The 24,303-nt window shown below is 40.6% G+C and overlaps 1 protein-coding gene across 1 annotated transcript in view; it reads right to left on the bottom strand.

The window, feature by feature from the left end:
- Nucleotides 1-691: 691 nt before the first annotated feature.
- Nucleotides 692-24,303, bottom strand: part of LOC134339428 (trifunctional enzyme subunit alpha, mitochondrial-like) — a 63,158-nt gene continuing 39,546 nt past the window's right edge. Inside the window, exons 12-20 of the mRNA XM_063035925.1 lie at nucleotides 23,532-23,666; nucleotides 23,008-23,179; nucleotides 22,834-22,920; nucleotides 21,185-21,325; nucleotides 12,270-12,338; nucleotides 10,275-10,470; nucleotides 7,522-7,636; nucleotides 4,449-4,594; nucleotides 692-2,466 (exon numbers count right to left, since the gene is read on the bottom strand). Coding sequence (XP_062891995.1) covers nucleotides 2,321-2,466; nucleotides 4,449-4,594; nucleotides 7,522-7,636; nucleotides 10,275-10,470; nucleotides 12,270-12,338; nucleotides 21,185-21,325; nucleotides 22,834-22,920; nucleotides 23,008-23,179; nucleotides 23,532-23,666 — 1,207 coding nt within the window. The 3' untranslated portion in view covers nucleotides 692-2,320. The remainder of the gene's footprint in view (nucleotides 2,467-4,448; nucleotides 4,595-7,521; nucleotides 7,637-10,274; nucleotides 10,471-12,269; nucleotides 12,339-21,184; nucleotides 21,326-22,833; nucleotides 22,921-23,007; nucleotides 23,180-23,531; nucleotides 23,667-24,303) is intronic.

Here is a 24,303-nt window from a genome sequence, read left to right as displayed (position 1 = left end):
CATTTAGAATGCTCTCCACAGAACATCTGTAGAAATTTGCAATTGTCCTTGGTGACATACCAATTTTCCTCAAACTCCTAATGAAATATAGCTGTTGTCATGCCTTCTTTGCAACTTTGTCGATATGTTGGGCCCACCATAGATCCACAGAGATGTTGACACCCAGAAACTTGAAATTGCTCATCTTTTCCAATCTGATCCCTCAGTCAGGACCGGTGGGTGTTCCCTTGTCTTACCCTTTCTGAAGTCCACAATTCTTTGGTCTTGGTGACATTGAGTATGAGGTTGTTTCTACAACACCATTCAACTAGGTGATTTATCTCACTCCTGTACACCTTCTCATCACTATCTGAAATTCTGCCAGCAGTTGTGTCGTTAGCAAGTTTGTAGATGGCAGTTGAACTGCTCTTAGCCACACAGTCATGGGTGTAGTGAGCACAGCAGTAGGCTAAGCACACATCCTTGAAGTGCACCAGTGTTGATTATCAGCAAAGTGGAGATGTTATTTCCAATCCTCACAGACTGTGGTCTTCCAGTGAGGATCTAATTGCAGAGGTAGGTACTGAGGCCAAGGTTTTTGGAACTTTTTAAACAGTAGGAATAAGACCCTTAGATATAGGAGCATAATTAGGCCATTTGGCCCATTGAGTCTGCTTGCCATTTCATCATGGCTGATGCAATTTTCTTGAGGCCCAATCTCGAATGATTTATTAACACTAATACAGTAAATGTCTTAATACAACGCAGAATTTGAATCTGCAAATGCTAATTTGATGTCAAAAGATTCCTCCTTCTGTTAATTATTTTTTCCCTCTCCCTTCACTCTTTTTCTATTCTCCACTCTGGCCTGTCTTTTCTCTTCACCTGCCTATCATGTCCCCTTGGTGCCCTCCTCCTTCCCTTTCTCCCATGGTCCACTCTCCTCTCCTTTCAGATTCCTTCTTCTCCAGCCCTTCATCTTTCCCACCCATGTCACTTCTCCTATCACCTTCTAGCTTGTACTCCTTCTCCCCACCTTTCTATTCTGCTGTCTTCCCCCTTCCTTTCCAGTCCTGAAAGGGGGGGGGGGCGCGATCCAAAACATCGACTTTTCCATAGATGCTACCTGAACTGCTGAGTTCTTCCAACATTTTGTGTGCGTTACAAAAGCACAAACATCTTTTCCTGAATACAATAAATTCTAAATCTTGACTTCCACGTTGGAAAGAACATCTTTTGCTCTCATAATATACACCAATTTAATTTAGCAATAACATTAATTTTCTTTTGTTTTTGATGCTGTGGGAAACTTTTACTATGACCAAATTAAAGAATTTTGACATTAGGATGTTTGTGTCATGCTAAAAGACTAATATCAGGGCTGACATCTTTTGAAGTGTTACCATTGAAGTGCTCTTTTAAATTCCTGTGCAAATCTTAGCTGAGGGAACTGACACTAATTTGGACACTCTTTGGGCTCACACTGCTAAAAAGCAACGGCCTTGCTGTATTAGCCTAGACAACAACTACCACCTAATTTAACATGTCCATATCAAAATGCCCTCATACACAGCTCCCAAACAAGTTGTGAATATTGAGTAATACTAGTTTCCCTTTTCTTCTTAGTGCTAGCCTTAATTGTAAAACTGGGGTTACAATTAGAATAAGAAGCTATCTACAGTTTGGAGGGTTTTCTTAAAATCTCATTGAAAGGGTCAGACCATGCTAAAACTACTTCACCTTAAAATAAACAAGTTAGGAAATACACATTTTTACAGTTTATGTTCTGTATAATGTAGCAAATATAACATTAAATCAAACATTCATATTTTAAATTCAAATGGTATTTAATTCATTTGCCAAACTGGACCATTTCTGTGCAGGTAAATTAAAGAGGATCCCACTTTCTACTTAAGAGTTTTATAGTGGATTACCAACCCAGAATATTGTTTCTAAATATACTAGTCAGTTAAGTTATTAAGGGTCAAAATATTATTGTATTTTAAAGATTGCATTGGAATGGCTTTATTGCTACCTTATAAGTAGACAAATCTGATATGAACTTACCAAGCTTCACAAAGAAACTGGACAAATTTAAGTGCAAAATTGAACAGCGATATATATATATGTAGAAGAGATACGCAAACAAGTTGTAATTGAAGGCACTAATCAAAATGGACTAAAAGATCCAGTATTGAGTTATTAGACTGCATGTCATTTAATATTAAATTGTTCAGATAAAACTAGATCATGTATACAAAATGCAACCTTTTTACAGTGTCACATTCAGCAAAGAATGTACATTTTTATTGGTTTAGTTTAGTCAAGCAGAAATTTCATTTTATTGATGGAATTTCTTGCTTTTGTCCTTTGCGTAGTCCAGCAGCAACTGGCAAGGTGTGAACTCAGCACCATAAACATTTTCATATTTCAACAGCTTGTCAACTAGTGTGCTTGCTCCGTAGGAATCTATGAACTTGAAAGGCCCTAAAGAAAATGAAACCCCATAAAAATCAATTTAGAGTAATATCGGCACTGTTAAGATACTTTAAGCTATTATTGTTTAATAGAACAATTGATAATTCGTTGTATGGTTGAATGGAAAATGTAATAACCCGTAATAATATAATTTAAAACTCTACATCTTGATACCTTAATGGCTTTGCACTATCTACAAGGCACAACTTAAGGGTTGTATGGAGCATACAATTACCTAAGTGAGTGTAACTCTTCACTTTCTTTGCCAGGAGTTCCCAATCTGGGGTCCACAGACCCCTTGGTTAATGGGAGGGTCCACGGCAGAAAAAAGTTTGGGAATCCCTAAAGCAGCCTCATTTTTCTCAAAACTAAACATTCACTGTAAGAACTAAAAACGCAAACACGAGGAAATCTGCAGATGCTGGAATTTCAAGCAACACACATAAAAGTTGCTGGTGAACACAGCAGGCCAGGCAGCATCTCTCGGAAGAGGTACAGTCGATGTTTTGGGCCGAGACCCTTTGTCAGGACTAACTGGAAGAAGAGCTAGTAAGAGATTTGAAAGTGGGAGGGGGAAGAGGAGATCCAAAATGATAGGAGAAGACCGGAGGGGGAGGGATGGAGCCAAGAGCTGGACAGTTGATTGGCAAAAGGGATATGAGAGGATCATGGGACAGGAGGTCTAGGGAGAAAGAAAAGGGGGAGGGGGGAAAAAAGCCCAGAGGATGGGCAAGGGGTATAGTGAGAGGGCGCAGAGGGAGAAAAAGGAGAGAGAGAAAAAGGAAGTGTGTATACAAAAAAAAAAGATGGGGTACAAGGGGGAGGTGGGGCATTAGTGGAAGCTTGAGAAGTCAGTGTTCATGCCATCAGGTTGGAGGCTACCCAGACGGAATACAAGGTGTTGTTCCTCCAACCTGAGTGTGGCTTCACGGCCTCCTCTACTGTAAAGATGAAGCCACACCCAGGTTGGAGGAACAACACCTTATATTCCGTCTGGGTAGCCTTTTGCAAATCAACTGTCCAGCTCTTGGCTCCATCCCTCCCCTGTCTTCTCCTATCATTTCGGATCTCCCCCTTCCCCTCCCACTTTCAAATCTCTTACTAGCTCTTCCTTCAGTTAGTCCTGACAAAGGGTCTCGGCCCAAAACATCGACTGTACCTCTTCCTAGAGATGCTGCCTGGCCTGCTGCGTTCACCAGCAACTTTTATGTGTGTTGCTTGTAATTCCAGCATCTGCAATTTCCTCGTGTATGGGTATTAAATGCTGGCTCTGTCAGTAATGCTTTCACCTCCGTGAAAAAAATAAATGATTGATGTCTGGCATTCTCTTCATTTGCCCATATAAAAAAGGCAAAAATCAACATGCAAAGGAACCTCACCATTCATTTTCCTTCATGTAGCAGAACACTGGAAACTTATGCCAATTTTTTTTGCCTTCAAGCCAAAATCATTGATATTCCTATGTATAATACTACCTTGTTATCAGCAAATCACAACTAGGCTCACCAAGGAGAATAAATAACAGTATACTTCTATGGCAATTATTAACAAATCTTGAGGATGCAATGCAGAATAAACTCTTCCGGCCTTTCGAGCTGCACCACCCAGCAAACTCCCTGACCTCACTTAATCATGGGACAACTTACAATGACCATTCAACCTCCTAACCAGTATGTCTTTGGATTGTGACAGGAAACCGGAGCATCCAGAGAAAACTCATGCATTCCATGGGGAAAAGGTACAAACTCCTTACAGAAGACGCCAGTGTTGAACCCCGTGCTATAATAGTCACGCTAATCGCTACACTATTGTGGTGCTATTAACAAGTCAACATTTCAATTAATTTTCTATTAAAACAAGTTAACTTAAAACTCCCACTCTGCATTAAAGAGCACTCCAAAGGCCAACTTTGGCAGCAATCTTTTTTTAAAAAAAAAATCCGAATTTCAATGCCCTGGACAAAAGTAGTTTCAGAATGAGTAATTTCTTACCTCCAAGATGTGGTGGGAACCCTAGGCCAAAAACAGCACCAATGTCTCCTTCAACTGGGTTACTTAATATTCCTTCTTGAAGGCACATTACCGCCTCATTCACAAATCTTGATACCAAACGCAATTGAATATCTTCATCTGTTGAACTTGAGAGGGAGAAAAGAAAATGAGCAAATTCGTTTGCAAAATAAAGACTTTACTAGAAGGATGATCCTGCTCTTTAAGAAGGGAGGGAGGCAGAAGAAAGGATAGGTCATTTAGCCTGACTTCAAGGGTTGGGAAGATGTTGGAGTCGATTATTAAAGATAAGATTTCAGGGTACTTGGAGGCATATGATAAAGTAGGCCAAAGTTAGCATTAAAGGGAAATCATGCCTGACAGATCTGTTGGAATTCTTTGAGGAATTAACTGGCAAGGACAGCAAGAGGAGAGTTAGTGGATGTTGTTTACTTGGATTTTCAGAAGGACTTTGACAAGGTGCTGCACACAAGGCAGCTTAACAAGACAAGAGCCCCTGGTATTACAGGAAAGATACCAGCATGGTAGAGAATTGGTTGGCTGACTGACAGGAAGCAAAAACCTCCAATGGGGATGGGGGGGGGGGTCTTTTCCAACCAGCTGTGGTAACTAGTGGTGTTCTGCAGAGGTCAGTGTTGGCACTGCTTCTTTTCACTTTGTATGTCAATGATTTGGATGACATATTGATAGCCTTATGGCCAAGTTTTCAGATGATACAAAGATAGGTGGAGGTGCAGATAGTGTTGAGGAAGCAGCAAAATTGGGAAAATTGACAAAGAAGTGTCAGATGGAACACAGTGTAGGGAAATGTACTCGAAGTAGATTTATTATCAAAGTACATATACAGAATACAACCGTCCCCCCACAGGCAACCACACAACCCATTCAAGAAAACATTAAACACCCAGCGCATGAGAAAAAGAACGAACTATGCAAATGGCAAAAGCGAGTGAACACCACATAGAATAACGTACATCAAACCAATAGTATTCAGTTTAAGCAACACACACAAAAAATGTTGGTGAACGCAGCAGGCCAGGCAGCATCTATAGAGAGAGGTACAGTCGGCGTTTCGGGCCGAGACCCTTCATCAGGACTAACTGTTAGTCCTGATGAAGGGTCTCGGCCCGAAACGTCAACTGTACCTCTTTCTATAGATGCTGCCTGGCCTGCTGCATTCACCAGCATTTTTTTTGTGTGTTGCTTGAATTTCCAGCATCTGCAGATTTCATGTTTGAGTATTCAGTTTAGTTCAGTTCAGCCCCACAATGCAAGCCAATGCAGGTCGTAGGGCCATTTTTCGCCGCAGCATCCCAGTTTGCATTGGTTGCCCCAATAAAACTGATCAAAAACAAAAGGGTAACCAGAATTCCAGAACAAATCCAATATGAACTTCAAGGTCCTCCAAAATGAGTACAATCACATACTTTGGTAGAAGGAATAAAGGTGTAACTATTTTCTACCTGGGGAGAAAATTCAAAAATCAGAGGTGCAAAGGGCCTTGTAAGTCCTTGATTGCCTAAAAGTTAACTTGCAGGTTCAGTGGTGGTAAGGAAGGCAAATGCAATGTTAGCATTCATTTCAAGAGGACTAAAACTTAATGGCAAGGATATGATGCTGAGGCTTTACAAAGCATTGGTCAGACCACACTTGCAGTACTGTGAGCAGTTTTGGGCCTCTTGTCTAGGAAAAGATGTACTGGCATTGGAGATTATCCAGAGGAGGTTCATGAGGATGATTTCATGAATGATAGGGTATGAGGAGCATTTGATGGCTCTGGACTTGTACTCGCTGGAGATTATAAGAATGAGGGATGGATCTCATTGAAACCTATTGAATACTGGAAGACCTGGATAGAGTGGATGTGGGAAGAATATTTCCTGTAGTGGATGAATCTAGGACTAGAGGGCACAGCCTCTGAATAGAGTGGTAACCATTTAGAACAGACACGAGAAGGAATGTCTTTACCCAGAGGGAGCAAATCTGTGGAATTCACAGCCATGAATGGCTGTGGAGGCCAAATTACTGGGTATACTTAAGGCAGAGGTTAATTAGTCAGGGCATGAAGGATCATGGGGAGAAGGCAGGAGACAGAAGCTGCGAGGGAAATGGATCACACATGATAAAACTGTGGAGCAGACTTAATGAGCCAAATGGCCTAATTCTGCTCCTATATCTTATGGTCTTTTTTTTTTGGCGAGTGTGTGCATGCATGTGCATCTGCGTGTGCGTGTGCGATGTTGGTGGGACGATGTCTTTTTCATGCCTTTTACAGGGCGTGGAGCAAGCGAGAGAGAGACTGTGTGGCGCGCCACTCGTCACACAGACATTTTGCAGTATTTTTCCCTTTATTTTACGAGGTTGAGTTGCGACCTCGACACTCCATCCGGCATGGATGGAAAGCGTACTCAGGAGCGGCCCCGACTGGATTTGAACCCAGGAGCCTTCGTTCCAGCACTGATGTCATTGCGCCATCAGCCGGCCCTTATATCTTGTGGTCTAATGAAAAGAATAAGCACTTTGCTAGTTTGCAAATTTGATCCACTGGGAAAAAAAATCAGCAAAAAAAACCAAACATTATCTACAGCAAAAACTTGCAGATTTGGTTCTGTTAACAAGGCACTCAACGGGGGCAATATCAAACATATAGTGATGGTGTGCCAGAATGTATTGAGACCAGCAGCTAAAAGTTCATTCAAATGTTGAGTTTAATTAGCATCTTAAGGTTAGCAGAACTAGAAGAGCGAGGTAGCTCTGAACATGGTCACTCTGGTGGGGTGAGATTTGGACAGGAACCCACACTTGCTAGTGTTATGCATTTTCTTGCAACACCTGACTTAATAACATAGTCAAAAATAGACACCTGACTGCAAAAATTCCTTGTGACAGTCCAAATCCATTAAAAATATAAATGGAAGCAATAATATAAAAATCACTTACCTGCTCACTGGAACTGTTATCTAATTTGTTATTGACAATGGAAATGAAAGAATGTAGATAAAATTATCAACATATGTATCTGAAGGATTTATAAAATATTTTGCATTTTACGTACACTTCAGGGTTTCCAGGCAGTTTTAAATGATCTAGAATTTCCTTAGCACCAGGATTCAAATTTTTGGCTTTCACGCCTGCCTGGTAAAGGTAACAACCTTTGCCTGTCTTACGGCCTGAAATTGAAAAAATAAAATTGAATTTGATTAGTTTGAATAAATACGAACCTGAGAATTTTAATAAACTTTTCATACTTCAGCATTCAATTGTGCTGAGAACTTCCATGATTCTTCTATTTTATTATGTGTGAAGTGAGCACCTTGATATACTAGCCATCTCCTAATGTAAGTAATCTGATTTCATAGTTTGTTTAGGTCGCTTGATAACTTATCTTGTATAAAAGGAGAAGCTCACAGAAGGAGGCTAAAGAATTATGTGGCTCTGATAGCAGAGTTTCTCAGAGCTAGTAGAAGCATTAAGAGATTAGTGGTCAGTGCAACAATGAGTAAACATTTGGAAAAAAATAGTGAAAAATTATGGGATGGGAGATAAGTGGAAAGAATCCACTGTAGAACCTAAGGTTTCTAAAATAAAGCAAATAAACTTTATAATTTCAGAAATGTGATTAAATTCTGAGATAAAGGGGGAAGATTAAGTAACATTATACCATGATACTGAAGGAAAGTGTAAAAAAATGTTTCTTACACAGCTTGCAATAAAGCATCAGAGAGAACTGAGCACTGAAATCAGTGCAAGGACCACTGGAATCATTTCAGGGTGGCAGAGGTCAGGTATGATTTGGTTGGAAAGACATTGTATGATGAACACACCAACAGATTTTTTAAATAAAAGATGTAAAGTTTGAAATCAGTTACAAAATCAGCTTTGAAAGGGGGTATATTACTACAGTTGTGAAGATCCCTGTTGCACCCAGTAACCCTGTGATCTCTGTCTCAGAGGCCGATGTCAGGCTGACTTTAAAGAGGGTGAATGCTCGCAAGGTGGAAGGTCCCAATCAAGTACCTGGTAAGGCTCTGAAAACTTGTGCCAACCAACTGGCGGGAGTATTCAAGGACATTTTCAACCTCTCACTGCTACGGGCAGATTTCTCACTTGCTTCAAAAAGGCAACAATTATACCAGTGACTAAGAAGAATAAGGTGGGCTGCCTTAATGACTATCGTCCAGTAGCACTCACATCTACGGTAATGAAATGCTTTGAGAGGTTGGTCATGACTAGACTGAACTCCTGCCTCAACAAGACCTGGATCTATTGCAATCTGCCTATCGCCACAATAGGTCAACAGCAGATGCAATCTCAATGGTTCTTCACATGGCCTTAGACCACCTGGACAATACAAACACCCGTATCAGGATGCTGTACATCGACTATAGCTCAGCATTTAACACCAGCGTTCCCACAATCCTGATTGAGAAGTTACAAAACCTAGGCCTCTGTATCTCCCTCTGCAATTGAATTCTCAACTTCCTAACCAGAAGACCACAATCTGTGCGGATTGCTGATAATATCTTCTCCTCGCTGATGATCAACACCAGTGCACCTCAGGGGTGTGTGGTTAACCCACTGCTCTACTCTCTCTATACACATGACTGTGTGGCAAGGGATAGCTCAAATACCATCTATAAATTTGCTGATGATACAACCATTTTTGGTAGAATCTCAGATGGTGACGAGAGGGCGTACAGGAGTGAGGTCTGCCAACCAGTGGAGTGGTGTCACAGCAACAACCTGGCACTCAATGTCAGTAGGATGAAAGAGCTGATTGCGGACTTCAGAAAGGTTAAGACAAAAGAACACATACCAATCCTCAGAGGAATCAGAAATGGAGAGAGTGAGTTCCTGGGTGTCAAGATCTCTGAGGATCTAACCTGATCCCAACATCGATGTAGTTATAAAGAAGGCAAGACAGCAACTATACTTCATTTGGAGTTTGAAGAGATTTGGTATGCCAACAAGTACACTCAATAACTTCTATAGGTGTACCATGGAGAGCATTCTGACAGGCTGCATCAATGTCTGGTATGGGGGTGGTGGGGGTGGGGGGCTACTGCACAGGACCGAAAGAAGCTGCAGAGGGATGCAAATCTAGTCAGCTCCATCTTGGGTACTAGCCTACAAAGTACCCAGGACATCTTCAAGGAGCAGTTCTCAGAAAGGCAGTGTCCATTATTAAGGACCTCCAGCACCTAGGGCATGCCCTTTTCTCACTGTTACCATCAGGTAGGAGGTACAGAAGCCTGAAGGCACACACTCAGCGATTCAGAAACAGCTTCTTCCCCTCTGCCATTCAATTCCTAAATGGACATTGAACCCATGAACATTACCTCACTTTTTTTAGTATATTTTTTATTTGTTCTTTTGCACAATTTTTAATCTATTCAATAAACGTATACTGTAATTGATTTATTTATTATTATCTTATTTTACTTTTCTCCCCACTTCTTCTATGTAATGTATTGCATTGAACTACTGCTAAGTTAACAAATATCACGACACATCCTGGTGATAATAAACCTGATTCTGATTCTGAAAATTCCAGTGAAGAAACTGGAAAAGAAGCCAGCTGATAGATTATGAAGGGAAAAAATTGATTTCTGGCACAAAACCGAATCTCAGCTCAAGAACTTAACTGTACATTGCAACAAGAGTTAAATAATTAACAGAAATGGTGATGCTATGGTCACAAAATTATAATAGATACTGAACATTCAGGCATTTTAATTGAGGATTATAAAAAAATGCATTTCCATATTTTGCCTTTAGCTAAGTTAATTTATAGCTGATGTTACTTACCTAAAAATCCCTTTTCAGCCATTCTTTTCAGTACTTCAACATTTCCACCTGCTAATCGAGAACCAAAGGCTTTCCCCAAATCTTCTGCAACATGTGCTGCTACATCAACACCAACTTCATCAATCAGTGTGGCAGTGCCTACAGGAAACCCAAAGGCTGTTGTAACCAAATCCAATTTTTTTGGATCACCAGTTTCCTAGAAATTTAAATTGTTGGTATATTAGACACACAAAAAAAATGTTATTTCAATATATACAATTTTTGCTGCATTCCATCATAAAATTTATTGCTAAAATTAGTAGACTGAAAAAAGGCCCATTGAGTTCAATTCAATGCCTGGCATCAACGGTTAAAGAAACAGCATTGAAGGAAACTTGTCATTATCACTGGTGAAAGTATGCATAAATCCTCATTATCCAGAGGATTTCATAATTTTTCAATATTTGCTGACTGGCTCAACAATGCTACAATGCAAAATAAAATCAGTTTGTAATGTTAATGTCATCAGCAGCTACAGTTCATTATTGATACATACAGTTCTATTTGATACATTGATTTGAATTTAACCGTTGATGGCAGGCACTGAATGATTCAATTTAGGCCAAGTCACAGAATTGTATGGTATTTTTTAATATAACTCCAGTAAATAAATGCTCAATAAATGCAAATAATTTATCTTAATTTCCATCCCCATCTTGCTGGAAGCAGATCAGTGCTAGAGTATAGGTCATACACAATCCTGAAATAAATTCTACCAGAAAACGCAGGATCTCCCAGTGGCCACACAATTTAATTCCACTTCCTATTCCCATTCTGATATGTCTACTCTCGCGATGAGGCCACACTCAGGTTGGAAGAAGCTTATATTCCATCTGGGTAGTCTTCAACCTGAAGGCATGAACATTGATTTCTCAAACTTCAAGTAATGTCTCGCCCACCCCCTCACCATTCCCAATCTCCTTTTCCCTGTCTCACCTTACCTCCTTGCCTGCTCATCTCTGGTACTCCTCCCCTCTTTTCTTTCTTCCAGGGCCTTCTGCCCTCTCCTATTAGATTTCTCCTTCTCCAGCCCTGTATCTCTTTCACCAATCAACTTCCCAGCTATTTACTTCACCTCCCCCCTCTTCCTGGTTTCACCCATCACCCTGTGTTTCTCCCTCTCCTCCACTCCTCATCATCTTTTCTCCAGTCCTGTTGAAGGGTCTCGGACCAAAACGTCGACTGTACTCTTTTCCATAGATGCTGCCTGGCCTGCTAAGTTCCTCCAGCATTTTGTCTGTGTTGCTGAAATAAATGTGCCACATTTTGACACGCAGCAACTTACAGTATAACCAGGTCAATGCCGGTCATCTATTTTGTCACCACATTCCCATCAACTCTCATCAGACTGAGTTACACATGAAGAATGAATTACTGAGACTGAAAAACCTACCCACTCACATATCTTTGGGAGGAAACTGCAGATGCTGGTGGAAAGCTGCAGGCTCACATAGAGAACATACGAACTCCACACAGACAGCGTGGGAGGTCAGGACTGAACACAGGTTGTTGGAACTGTGAAAAAGCATTCCTGCTTGCCCTGCCATTATACACACTAGATTCTGTTTGGATGTTGTTGGTTATTAACCACAGAATGCAGACTTTGGTAATAAGCAAAATCATTGGAAACTGATCAAGAGCAAGGCATTAAACAAACTAAGAAAAAGTGGTTTGCATGGATTTAAAACTGCAATCAGAATAAAAGTCTTCACAAATGGGGGGGGAGGGGCAAGAAAGGCAATGTTTATTTTGAAAATTGCAACAGAACCAATTCAAACTTTCAAGAAAATGTTCCATTTATAATCAATAATTTGGAAACTTCTCTATAACATATGAATGTTTATACCATGTTGTACATAAGTTTATACAATAAATAAACCAACTTACATTAAAATACTAGTAAACCCATTACGAAGACCAACAGTTTTAAATGAAGCTAACATAATCTAAACAAACCTGTAAGATTCTAAGTGCTTCGGCCAATGTAGGTGCAAGACATCTTGTTGTATAAAAACCAGGGCTGTCCTGAAGAAAATAAAGTCAATTTTCAATTCTAGAAGAATACACTTTTTAAACAATTGGCCCTCCCAACAAAATCATATCCTTGAAAGTTTTTTCTTCAATAGTTAACCTCTGTTAGAATAGAATTGCAATTTGTCTGATCAATTTTTAAACCTCCAACTCTATTATGAGAAAAGGCTCCTGTTGACAAATGATCCAAACAAAACACTATCTAAATGAGAACAACTGATCAGTAATGGTTACTCTTCCAGCAATTTTACATTTCACAAAAAAATTCTAAATGAGCATCCATTACTTCAGTAACTGCATTTCTAAATAAAGCTTGGTAAGTACCCCATAGAAGGTAATAGTGTCTTGCTTTTTGACTTGATCAAATCAACATGCAGAGACTGTTGCACCAAGAGCATGCATTCTACCTAGCATGACATTCCATATTGGCTTGGGAAAAAAATAATACACAAGAAATTTCACACTTGACAATTAATATAAAACCAACATAATTGTATTTGGTTGATAATTATTCACATTTCCTTCCCCGTTAGTACATGCTGATTTCAAATTTGTTTAATCTGACTGTTTACTCTAACCCTAACCCTATAAGATACCACAACATTCAGGTCCAGAGGGCCCCTTTTCCCCAATGCCTGCAGAAAAGTGAACTGAAAAATGAAAACCTGAATGACTGATAGCAGGTTTTGTTAAGATTCACTTGAGCAACCACTTATGTCTTTATTATCGATTGAGTCCAAACAACAATTCAGTGTTTCTTTCTTGTACAAAGTGAAAGAGAATCAGTTTGAAATGCATAAAACAGTCACTTCTGCCACTGATCTGAAGTCATCGGCCAATTATGTTATCTTCCAAATCTTTCTGTCTTGGTTGCTCTTCAATAAAAGTTTCCAGGCAAACATTAGTTCACCACAACCATTTGTTTCTCAACTCAATATATTAATGGTTTAAATTTTCCTATAAATCAGTTAAAATACATTTCTTCTTCCTATCGGTATTTTAGAATTAATTTTATAATTACTTTAAAATAAGAACTATTTAACATGATAACAAGTTGCAAAACATTAAGTTTTTATCCAAACCTTTGTGTAAAGTTACAAATTTCAAAATACTAATTCTCAAAAAGTATGCCCAAGTCATTTTAAATTTGATTGACAAAAATCCAGATTAATACAGCAAAGGCTACCAGGACAATTCATAAAGTATCATTAAGTAAAAAGCATCCACAAAATTAGCATCTGGACAAATATAACATTGAAATATTTCACACAGAAAATACCGATGTGGAAAATTGGCATTTTCTTTACAGATTTAGTTGGGATCTAAAATTACCAAGTTATTTCGATCCTCCAATAAGGATTATGGCAATGGAAACTGAGACTGTGCCATTTTAAAGATTTTACTGGCTGACAGTCAATTCATAAAACATTTTCATAGTATAGTTAAAGGGACAATTTTAGATAAAAGTTGAATTTCCATACACTACAGTGGCCAACATCATGGGGAATATAATTTCTTGCGTTATCTAACAAATCTGGCCACACCTCTGTAGCCTCACAAACCTATCTACAAATGGGCAATGTCCTCTACAAGTACCTTTAACAATTATGACTGAATGACTGGTAAATTAGAAACTGTGCATAATCATATACAAGTTATATGAAATTCATCTGAAATGTTAACTCAGTTTCATTCTTCATAGATGCTGCCTGATCTGTTGGGTATTTAGAGCATGTTCCGTTCTGAAAGAACGTGTGCAACATTTCAACTTCCTAAAATATCAGGAAAATAGCTGTGCATTTAAGAAAAATATTCGTTGTGGCTCAATCCTCTTTCAAAAGATTTTGGAGTTCAAGTTCCATTCCTGGACATAACTTCCAGACTGGTACAGCAGTGCAGTACTGATGGACTGCAGCACTTGCCTTCTCTTGGCTACACTAGAGACTGCAGATATTGTGATGGAGCAAAAGATACTGCAGGAGGAACTTAATGAGTCAGGCAGCATTTGTGTGTGGGAGAAGGGTGGAAAGGGAGGCAGGAGAAAAGGCTGACATTTCAGGTTGAGACCTTGCATCATGGCCAAGAGTGGAGGGGGAAGATAACCAATCTGTACAGTGTAGGAAAGGCAAGACAAGGACCAATAGACCATCACCAGACCAAAGAGTGGTGAAAGATTAAGGGCAGATGGAGCCAAGTGGGAGAGGGAGAATGGTAAAATGAAGACAGAGACAGGTGGATGATAGGTAAAAGCCAGGTGGGGGTAAATGTGGAGACATCAGATTTCAGGATGGTAACCTTTATGTTCCTGCTTATCAATCTCCAGCAGCTGTACCATTAGGGGAGAGATGGAACCAGATGGGGGTGGGATCTGGTGGGCTGAATCTGCTGAGTTGGATAAGATTAGAAGGATTGTGACAACACTTGTGGGCTACCCCCAGTACAACCTCGGACTGTGATGGCCACTGATGTAAATGACATGTTTCGCTATATGTTTCAATGTTCCTCTGCACATGTGACAGACAAAGCTAATCTTATGTTTAAAAAATACAGGAAAATTCCATCAGCAGGGTTAAGTTGGGCTGAAATGCCTGTTTCTGTGCTATATGGCATCAACTAGGAGCTCAAAATGGCCATTGCAGAGCACAGGTGACACATTTGCCATATCAAGTGAATGGAATAAATACCCCTATTTTGGAAAACATGGATTACTCAGGTATCCTGATCAATATCTCGTCCTCAATAAACAGGGACAAATTATCTGTTCATTTAGACATTGTTTCTTGTGGGAGCGTACTGAGCACGATTCTCACCATTTCCTGCATTTCAGAAGTAATTCACTGGTTGGAAATCACTTTCTGATGAACAATGCGTATTGAAATTCATGCCTTTTATTTTACTTTTTAAAGTAAAAACAAACTGTAGTGCAATCCAAGTAACAATTAGCAACAGTTAAATGCATTTGAAAATCAGTAGCCTAAATAGGGCCAAAAAGCAACGAAACAGACTTTTAACATCTTAAACCACCGGGCTGCTATGTCTTCCACTCGCTGTGAAAATGGGGGACACCTCCCTCTCCCGTCAGGAAGACAGAGAACCTGTGATTTGTCGAATGTCAGATGAAATGCGAAGCCTTTGGGGTAACTTTGGTCTGGGTCTTTGCTATTGTTTAGCACATGCTTAGGCTTGGTGATGGTGCCAATGCGCTCTTTTTGCTGGTGGGGGGAGAGGGCATTATTGCTTGCTGCCGCTTACGCGCGTGAAGAAAAACAATGGGGGGGGGAACTTCGGAGTTCTCAAGTTTAACTGTCATTCATTCTTTGGGGCACTTCTCTGTTTTTGTGGGTGTTTGCGAAGAAAAAGCATTTCAGGATGTAGATTGTGTACTGTATGGCCTGCACTATAATAAGGGACTACTTTACGTTGTAGGGACACGTCGTTGCATGTGCTATTAGGCATGTATTGAGCATGCGCTATGAGGCACGTATTGATCTGTATGGGTGTGCCCAGTTCGGTTTCTGCCAGTAAAGAACCATGAACCTTAGCTCCCATCTCCAGCGTCTTTATTAATAGCATTGCTGTGTAACCAGACCACATACACAACAGATTGTATACATTTCTTTGACATTAAATTCGACCTTCGAACCTTTGAGATCCAAAATGAGAATTATTTTCCTATATGGAATAATTCTCCATGTACAATGCCTATAAAAAGTACTCACATCCCCCTTGGAAGTTTTTGTGTTTTATTACTTTACAACATTGAATCACCGTGGATTTACTTTGGCTTTTTTTTTGACTGATCATCAGAAAAAAACTCTTTCGTGTCAAATGAAAACCGATCTCTACAAAGTGATCCAAATTAATTACAAATACAGAACACAAAATGTACACCCTCTTCAGGTCAGTATTTAGTAAATGCATCTTTGGCAGGCATTATAGTCTTTGAGTCTGTGTAGATAGGTCTCTATCAGCTTTGCACATCTCAGCACTGAAATTTACCCCATTCTTCTTTACAAAATTGCTCAAGCTCTGTCAGATTGCATAGGGATTGTGAGTGAACAGCCTTTTTCAAGTCCAGCCATAAATTCTCAATTGGATTTGTTGTTTTAAGCCATTCCTGTGTAGCTTTGGCTTTATGCTTGAGGACATTGTCTTGCTGGAAAACAAATCATTCCCAAGTTGCAGTTCTCATGCAGACTGCATCAGATTTCCCTGTATTTTGCTGCATTCATTTTACCGTCAAGCCTTGCAGGGCCTGCAGCAGTGACGCATCCCCACAGCATGATGCAGCCACCACCATGCTTTACGGTAGGGATGTTTTGTTTTTGATGATGGTGTTTGGCTTATACCAAACATAGCGACAAGTCTGATGGCCAAAAAGCTCAACTTTAATTTCATCAGACCATAGAACCTTCTTCCAGCTGACTTCAGTCTCCCACATGCTTTCTGGCAAACTCTAGCCGAGAATTCATGTCAGTTTTTTTCCAACAGTGGCTTTCTCTTTGCTACTATCCCATAAAGCTGTGACTGCTGAAGCACCCGACACACATTGTTGTATGTGCAGTCTCTCCCATCTCAGCCACTGAAGCTTGCAACGTCTCTAGAGTTGTCACACGTCTCTTGGTGGCCTCCCTCACTGGTCCCCTCAGATTTTGAGGATGGACTGCTCCAGGCAGACTTACAGCTGAGCCAGATACTTTCCATTTCTTGATGATTAACTTAACTTAGGGATATTCAGTGACTTGGAAATTTTCTTGTATCCATATCCTGACTTGCACTTTTCAATAACCTTTTTCGTGTAGATAGTTTGAGTGATCTTTTGGCTTCATGGTGTAGTTTTTGCCAGGATATTGACACACCAGCAGTTGGACCTTCCAGATACAGGTGTATTTTTACTGCAATCATTTGGAACACCTTGACTGCACATGGTGATCTCTATTTAACTAATTAAAGCTACGTCCCACACTAGACCGGATAAATCCGTAACCGAAGCTTTTGCTCTTCGTCTTGATCCTCCGTCCACACTGAAACGGCGTTTTCCTCCCCCGAAAATGGAGCTTTTCTAAAACGCTCTCCAGAGTGCGTAAATCTGAAAATGCCAGTTGGGTGTTGTAGTGTGTACGGGGTAACCGGAGGTTTTGAAAAAAACCTGTCATCTCTTTCATTGGTGAAGAGACTATGGCTGTAGGAAATGTTTCCAGGGTGACCCCCCTGTGGGAGTGGGGAAGATGTTGGTGGGGCGACCCTAGGGTCTGGGGTCTGTGTGTCCGTATGTGTAGCTATTGTAGTGGCTGTGAAAAGTACTGGGGGGGGGGCCATCATATTCCTCATCATTGCAACACACACAACATGCTGGAGGAACTCAGCAGGTCAGGCAGCATCCGTGGAAACGATCAGTCAATATTTCGGGCCGGAACCCTTTGTCAGGACTGGAGGAGGAGGGGGCAGGGGCCCTATAAAGGTGGGGGGAGGGTGGGAAGGAGAAGGCTGGTAGGTGCCAGGTGAAAAAACCATTAAGGGGAAAGGATCAAGGGGTGGGGGAGGGGAAGCAGGGAGGGGATAGGCAGGAAAGGTGAAGAACAAATAGGGGAAATCACAATGGGTAGGTAGAAGGAGGCGGAACCATGAGGGAGGTGATAGGCAGCTGGGGGAGAGGGCAGAGTGAAACTGGGATATGGGAAGAGAGGGGGAGGGAATTACCAGAAGTTGGAGCATTCAAAGTTCATACCAAGGGGCTGGAGACTACCCAGACAGTATATGAGGTGTTGCTCCTCCAACCTGAGTTTGGCCTCATCTTGGCAGTAGAGGAGGCCATGTATGGACATATCCAAATGGGAATGTGAAGCAGAGTTGAAGTGGGTGGCAACCGGGAGATCCTGTCTGTTGCGGCGGACGGAGCGGAGGTGCTTGACGAAGCAGTCCCTCAGTCTGCAACAAACATCAAAGTTGCTGGTGAACGCAGCAGGCCAGGCAGCATCTCTAGGAAGAGGTAGAGTCGACTTTTCGGGCCGAGACCCTTCGTCAGGACTAACTGAAAGAAGAGCTAGTAAGAGATTTGAAAGTGGGAGGGGGAGGGGGAGATCCAAAATGATAGGAGAAGACAGGAGGGGGAGGGATGGAGCCAAGAGCTAGACAGTTGATTGGCAAAAGGGATATGAGAGGGTCATGGGACAGGAGGCCCAGGGAGAAGGAAGGGGGGGGGGGGGGACCTAGAAGATGGGCAAGGGATATAGTGACAGGGACAGAGGGAGAAAAAGGAGAGAGAGAAAAAGAATGTGTGTATATAAATAAATAATGGATGGGGTACGAGGGGAAGGTGGGGCATTAGCGGAAGTTTGAGAAGTCAATGTTCATGCCATCAGGTTGGAGGCTACCCAGACGGAATATAAGGTGTTGTTCCTCCAACCTGAGTGTGGCTTCATCTTTACAGTAGGGGAGGCCGTGGATAGACATATCAGAATGGGAATTAAACCATTAATACCAGAACGTGGTATTAAAATGTGTGGCCACTGGGAGATCCTGTTTCCTCTGGTGGACAGAGCATAGGTGTTCAGCAAAACGATCTTTGAGTTTTTAAATTCCCTCAGTCTGCGTTGGGTCTCACCAATGTAATGGAAGCCGCACCGGGAGCACCGGATGCAATAGATAACTCCAACAGACTCACAAGCAAAGTGTTGCCTCACCTGGAAGGACTGTTTTGGGCCCTGAATAGTGGTGTAGGGACAGGTGTAGCACTTACGCTTGCAGAGATAAGTGCCAGTGGGAGATCCATGGGGAAGGACGTGTGGGCCAGGGAGTCGCGGAGGGAACAATCCCTGCGGAAAGCGGAGAGGGGTAGGGGGGAAAGAGGTGCTTAGCGGTGGGGTCCCGTTGAAGGTGGTGGAAGTTGCGGAGGATAATGTGCTGGATCCGGAGGCTGGTGGGGTGGTAGGTGAGGACAAGGGGAACTCTGTCCCTGTTGTGGTGACGGGAGGATAGGGTGAGGGTCGAAGTGTGGGAAATGGAGGAGATGCGGGTGGAGGGCATCACTGATGACGGCAGAAGGGAAACCACGATCCTTAAAGAAAGAGGATATTTGAGATGTCCTGGAACGGAAAGCCTCATCCTGGGAGCAGATGCGGCGGAGACAGAGGAACTAGGAATAGGGAATAGCATTTTTGCATGTGGCAGGGTGGGAAGAGGTATAGTCGAGGTAGTTATGAGAGTCAGTGGGCTTATAGAAAATGTAAGTGGACAGTCTGTCTCCAGAGAAGGAGACCGAGAGATCAAGAAGCGGGAGAGAAGTGTCCGAGATAGACCAAGTGAATTTGAGTGCTGGGTGGAAGTTTGAAGTAAAGTCGATGAAATTGGCATGGGTGCAGGAAGCAGAACCAATGTAGTCGTCAATGTAGCGAAGGAAAAGTTGGGGAGCAGTACCAGTATAGGTTTGGAGCATAGACTGTTCCACATAACCAACGAAGAGGCAGGCATAGCTGGGGCACATGCGAGCGCCCATAGCTAAACCCTTGGTCTCACATCGGTGAGACCCAACGCAGATTGGGGGACCGCTTTGTCGAGTACCTTCGCTCCGTCCGCCACAACAGACGGGATCTCCCAGTTGCCATCCACTTCATCTCTGCTTCACATTCCCATTCGGATATGTCCATACATGGCCTCCTCTACTGCCATAATGAGGCCAACCTCAGGTTGGAGGAGCAACACCTCATATACCATCTGGGTAGTCTCCAGCCCCTTGGTATGAACACTGAATTCTCCAACTTCTGGTAATTCCCTCCCCCTCCCTACCTCCATCCCAGTTTCATTCTGCCCCCTCCTTCAGCTGCCTATCACCTCCCTCATGGTTCCGCCTCCTTCTACTACCCATTGTGCTTTCTCTTATTCCTTCTTCACCTTTCCTGCCTATCTTCTCCCTGCTTCCTCTCCCCCACCCCTTGATCTTTCCCTTTACTGGTTTTTCACCTGGCACCTACCAGCATTCTCCTTCCCACCCTGCCCCCTCCCTCTTCAGTCCTGAAACGTTGACTGTTCGTTTCCACAGATGCTGCCCGACCTGCTGAGTTCCTCCAGCATGTTATGTGTGTTGCTTTGACCCCAGCATCTGCACAGTATTTTGTGTTTCTCATCATTGCAACTCCCTCTGCAACAGAGTTAGTCAATTTTTCAATGTTCGTCGTCAGCCAGGTCATACTGTCTGTGAACTCCCTGTCGGTTGCCTCCATACTCTCCAGTATTTGATTTTTCAGTTTTAAGTCCTCCTGCGCGAGAGCCAACAGCAGTCCATCATTTGGCAATTTCCTTTTAAGTTTTTCTAGTCTGTAACTGGACAAACACGCACCAAGTATACCGTTTCCTCTTCGCTTGTTTTCTGTAGGTGTGCCCTGCACATGCCCAATAGGAGGAGATTCGCCCAAATACCCATTTTAATGCAGAACCGGCATTTTCAAAATTATCTGGTCTGGTGTGGACACAGCCTAAGTGACTTCTAAAAGCAATTGGCTGCACCAGTGATGATTTGGGTATGTTATATTAAAGGGAGAAGTCTGTGACTACTTAAGCAATTAATTATTTTGTGTTTTACATTTGTAATTAATTTAAATCACTTTGTAGATATCTGTTTTCACTGTAACACAAGAGCTTTTTTTTCTGTTGATCAATGTCCAAAAAAAGCAAATTAAATCAACTGTGATTCAATGTGGTAAAACAATAAAACATGAAAACTTCCAAGGAGGATGAATACTTTTCATAGGTACTGTATTTGAACAGAAGCTTGTCACATAGTTTAAGACTGGAGTAGCTGATGATACCAAATGTTTAAATGGCAGGTGAAACATAATAATTACCTTAACTACAATAATCACTTTTCCTTGTTTGAGGCCAACTGTTACAGCTGCTGCAGTTGTGTCCTTGGAGGTTTTAGCAGTAGTGATGATTTCCAGTAACTGCATCTTATCCACAGGTGAGAAATAGTGCATTCCAATTACCTGGACATGAGAATGTACTCATAAACTCTTAACAATTAACACCAAAGGCTGGAACTTATTCTGTAAGTTCACTTTTATCCAGCATTATTGTAGTGACAACACTCAGAAAACCAAGTAGGTTATAATTCTCGTCATTACTGGCCAATTAACATCATATTAAATGTTATAATGGTTAGATAAAGAAAGATAGATCTGAACTATACTGCTACTGGAAAGTAATATAAATTTATTAATAAATCACAATTAATACCTCTTTGGTGAAGTAACCTCAGAGAAAAAGAATTCCAGTATATATGTTTACTTGACCTTCAAAAACGGATTTTGAGAAAACGATGACAGCGCTTTTCTTGTAAGGCATGTTTAGTGTTTTAATGTATACGCAGAAAAGTCATTTTTTGAATAAATATTGATAAGTCAATTGAATACATTTTTGTTGCTTATGGAAATAACTACATTTATCAAGGAACATTTCCTACAAAACAGATGTCAGCACAGAACTTAAATTCCTTTCGGAAAAACTGGATCAAAAAACAGATGGTCTTAGACAAAACACATTCTCAAAGTAAAAGGCATGTAAATCATATTGACATGGTAATAAAGAAGTAGATAATAGAGATGCCTTGGATGTAGTCTACAGGAAGTTGTTAGCTAAATTTGTATTTTAATATACAAGTAACTAGAAATTATTCTCAACAAAAGTCAGTTCAAGGTTACGGGTTCATAAAATGCTAAAAGCAGCACCTTAGATTGATAAAACTGAAGAAAGAATTCCCATCTTATGACAATTAGAATTTTAAAAAAAGGGACTACGATAACTTAAATCACTTATTGTGTGAACATTGGGCTCCACACTGTCAACAAATAAGGATTTTATGGAAAAATGCAAAATAGTTCAATAGTTAGGCAACAGAATATGAGGAGAAAGATTTTTACCTTTTAAAAAATAGAACAATACAAAGACAATGGAGAGGCGTAACTGGTATTTAAAATGATGGTAAACAGAAACAGACTATAACAGCTGGATCAAGAAGCTAAAGGTATAAAATAAAAGCCATTCACAATTTTTTTTACAAGTTGAGCTTGAGGAGTTCACTTCTAGGTTGCACATGAAATATGTTAACATTCTGGAAATGATTGGATAAGAATATGAATATGAAGGAAAAGGAATCACAGAGATTAAAGAACTGGATGATTAGAAGTATCTGCTCAGACTGGCTGAATGTTTCCAAAGGAAAACATTCCTTTCACTATGGAAATACCAAAGGCATTCATTATAATTTTAACTATTGATGAGGAGCAAATGACCCACATACGTTTCATTAACCCTGAACTGAGTTTGATATTTTATAAAGTTCTTACTCAACAAGCTTCCATTTCAGTTAAGTTCATGTTACAACTTTACTTTTGTTGGTAATTTAGCTTAAATAAAAATACATGGCATATTCATTTTTAAATATATGCATCCTTACTAACAATTGGAGAGAAAACACTGCCAAATCATATCCTACCTTTTCTGGTCTCTTACTGACAGCAGCAATTTCAGAAATTGGAAGAGCAGATGTGTTGCTAGCAAAAATGCAATGAGGGGATACAACCTGCCAGAGGAAATGCAGTACAATGTATTTTACTGAGCAATATGCAGGATTTGACTTAATATGCACTGTTTTTCTTTGGAAACTTACAGCTTCGACTTCCGTCAGGACATGGTGTTTGATTTTCACATCTTCAAATACTGCTTCAATCACCATGTCTGCTTTCTCAAATCCTTCATAGTCTAACTGACTAATCAGATTTGAATGGATTCTATCACGTTCAAATGATGTTAAAGCCTTCTTCTTTACTTTATCATTCAGTCTGTTAAGATTCCATAAGGTCACAATCATTATAAACATATAAGCTTCAGTGTTTTAAGGCATTAAACTTTGGGAATAGCCACAAATCACCCATTAACAAATAACCCAGTAATACACTAGTGTTACTCAAAGCAACTTTAAAATATTCTATGATCCCACATAATCCAACTAATTAATTCTTACAAAAAAAAGCACAAAATTGCAAGAGAAACATCCAACAAATACCATTCCAACATAATAAATAAATTTAAATGGGTCAAAATGCAAGATCTTGAATTACCATATCAATTACATACAAAAGACATCTAGCAAAATTGTCACTGAAAAGAAAAAATTGTTTAACTGCTATATACCCTTTGTAGATCTGTTGTTGACCCCTTTCAAGTCCTTCTAATGTAGTATCTTTTAAGATCGTTGAAATGCCTTTATCAATTGTGACTTGTGCAATACCAGCACCCATTAGACCGGCACCTAAAACAGCAATATTCCTGGAAAAATAAAAATTGCAGTTCATTAAATCACAAACTGAGATTGTGTAAAAGAAAAATTACTATATTTCACTAACCTGCCTGAGGGATTTGGAATACAGAGTGGTGGAGCACTAGAATGCATTTAAACCCATCTGAGGCCAAAAAAGCACTTCATACTTAACTCAAAGTGTAAAAAAGCACATTAATTTCATACTATGAAAAAGGAAATGATCACATCTTTCAACAAAAATAATGACCATCAAATAAGGAGTGGAAACAAAGGGTATTTGAGGCATTAGATGCTCAGAAACCTAGTCAACAGAAGGAAGATAATTTACAAAGTCAAGATTTGGCTTTTAGAAAGGTTAATATGAAACCTGTAGAGAAGCAACAAGACTCAGTGCTGGTTAATAAAACAGAAGTTAAACAAACAGATGATGTCAATTACTACTGCTATACAAAGCTTTACCGTTTGGCAATAATCCAATGATACCAACAAGTTCAAGTTTAGTGTCATTCAAATGTACACGTGTATACCGCCAAGTGAGACAAAGCTCCTCTGGATGAAGATACTCAGTGCAGTACAAATAACTCGTGCACCCGCGCACACACATACACACTCTGTATAAAGTATTAGCACAAATAAATTAATAAT

Source organism: Mobula hypostoma, chromosome 2 (genome assembly GCF_963921235.1).
Source record: "Mobula hypostoma chromosome 2, sMobHyp1.1, whole genome shotgun sequence".
In the NCBI taxonomy this organism is placed as follows: domain Eukaryota; kingdom Metazoa; phylum Chordata; class Chondrichthyes; order Myliobatiformes; family Myliobatidae; genus Mobula; species Mobula hypostoma.
Note: the sequence above shows the minus strand (reverse complement) of the source record. Positions and strands in the feature narration are given on the sequence as shown.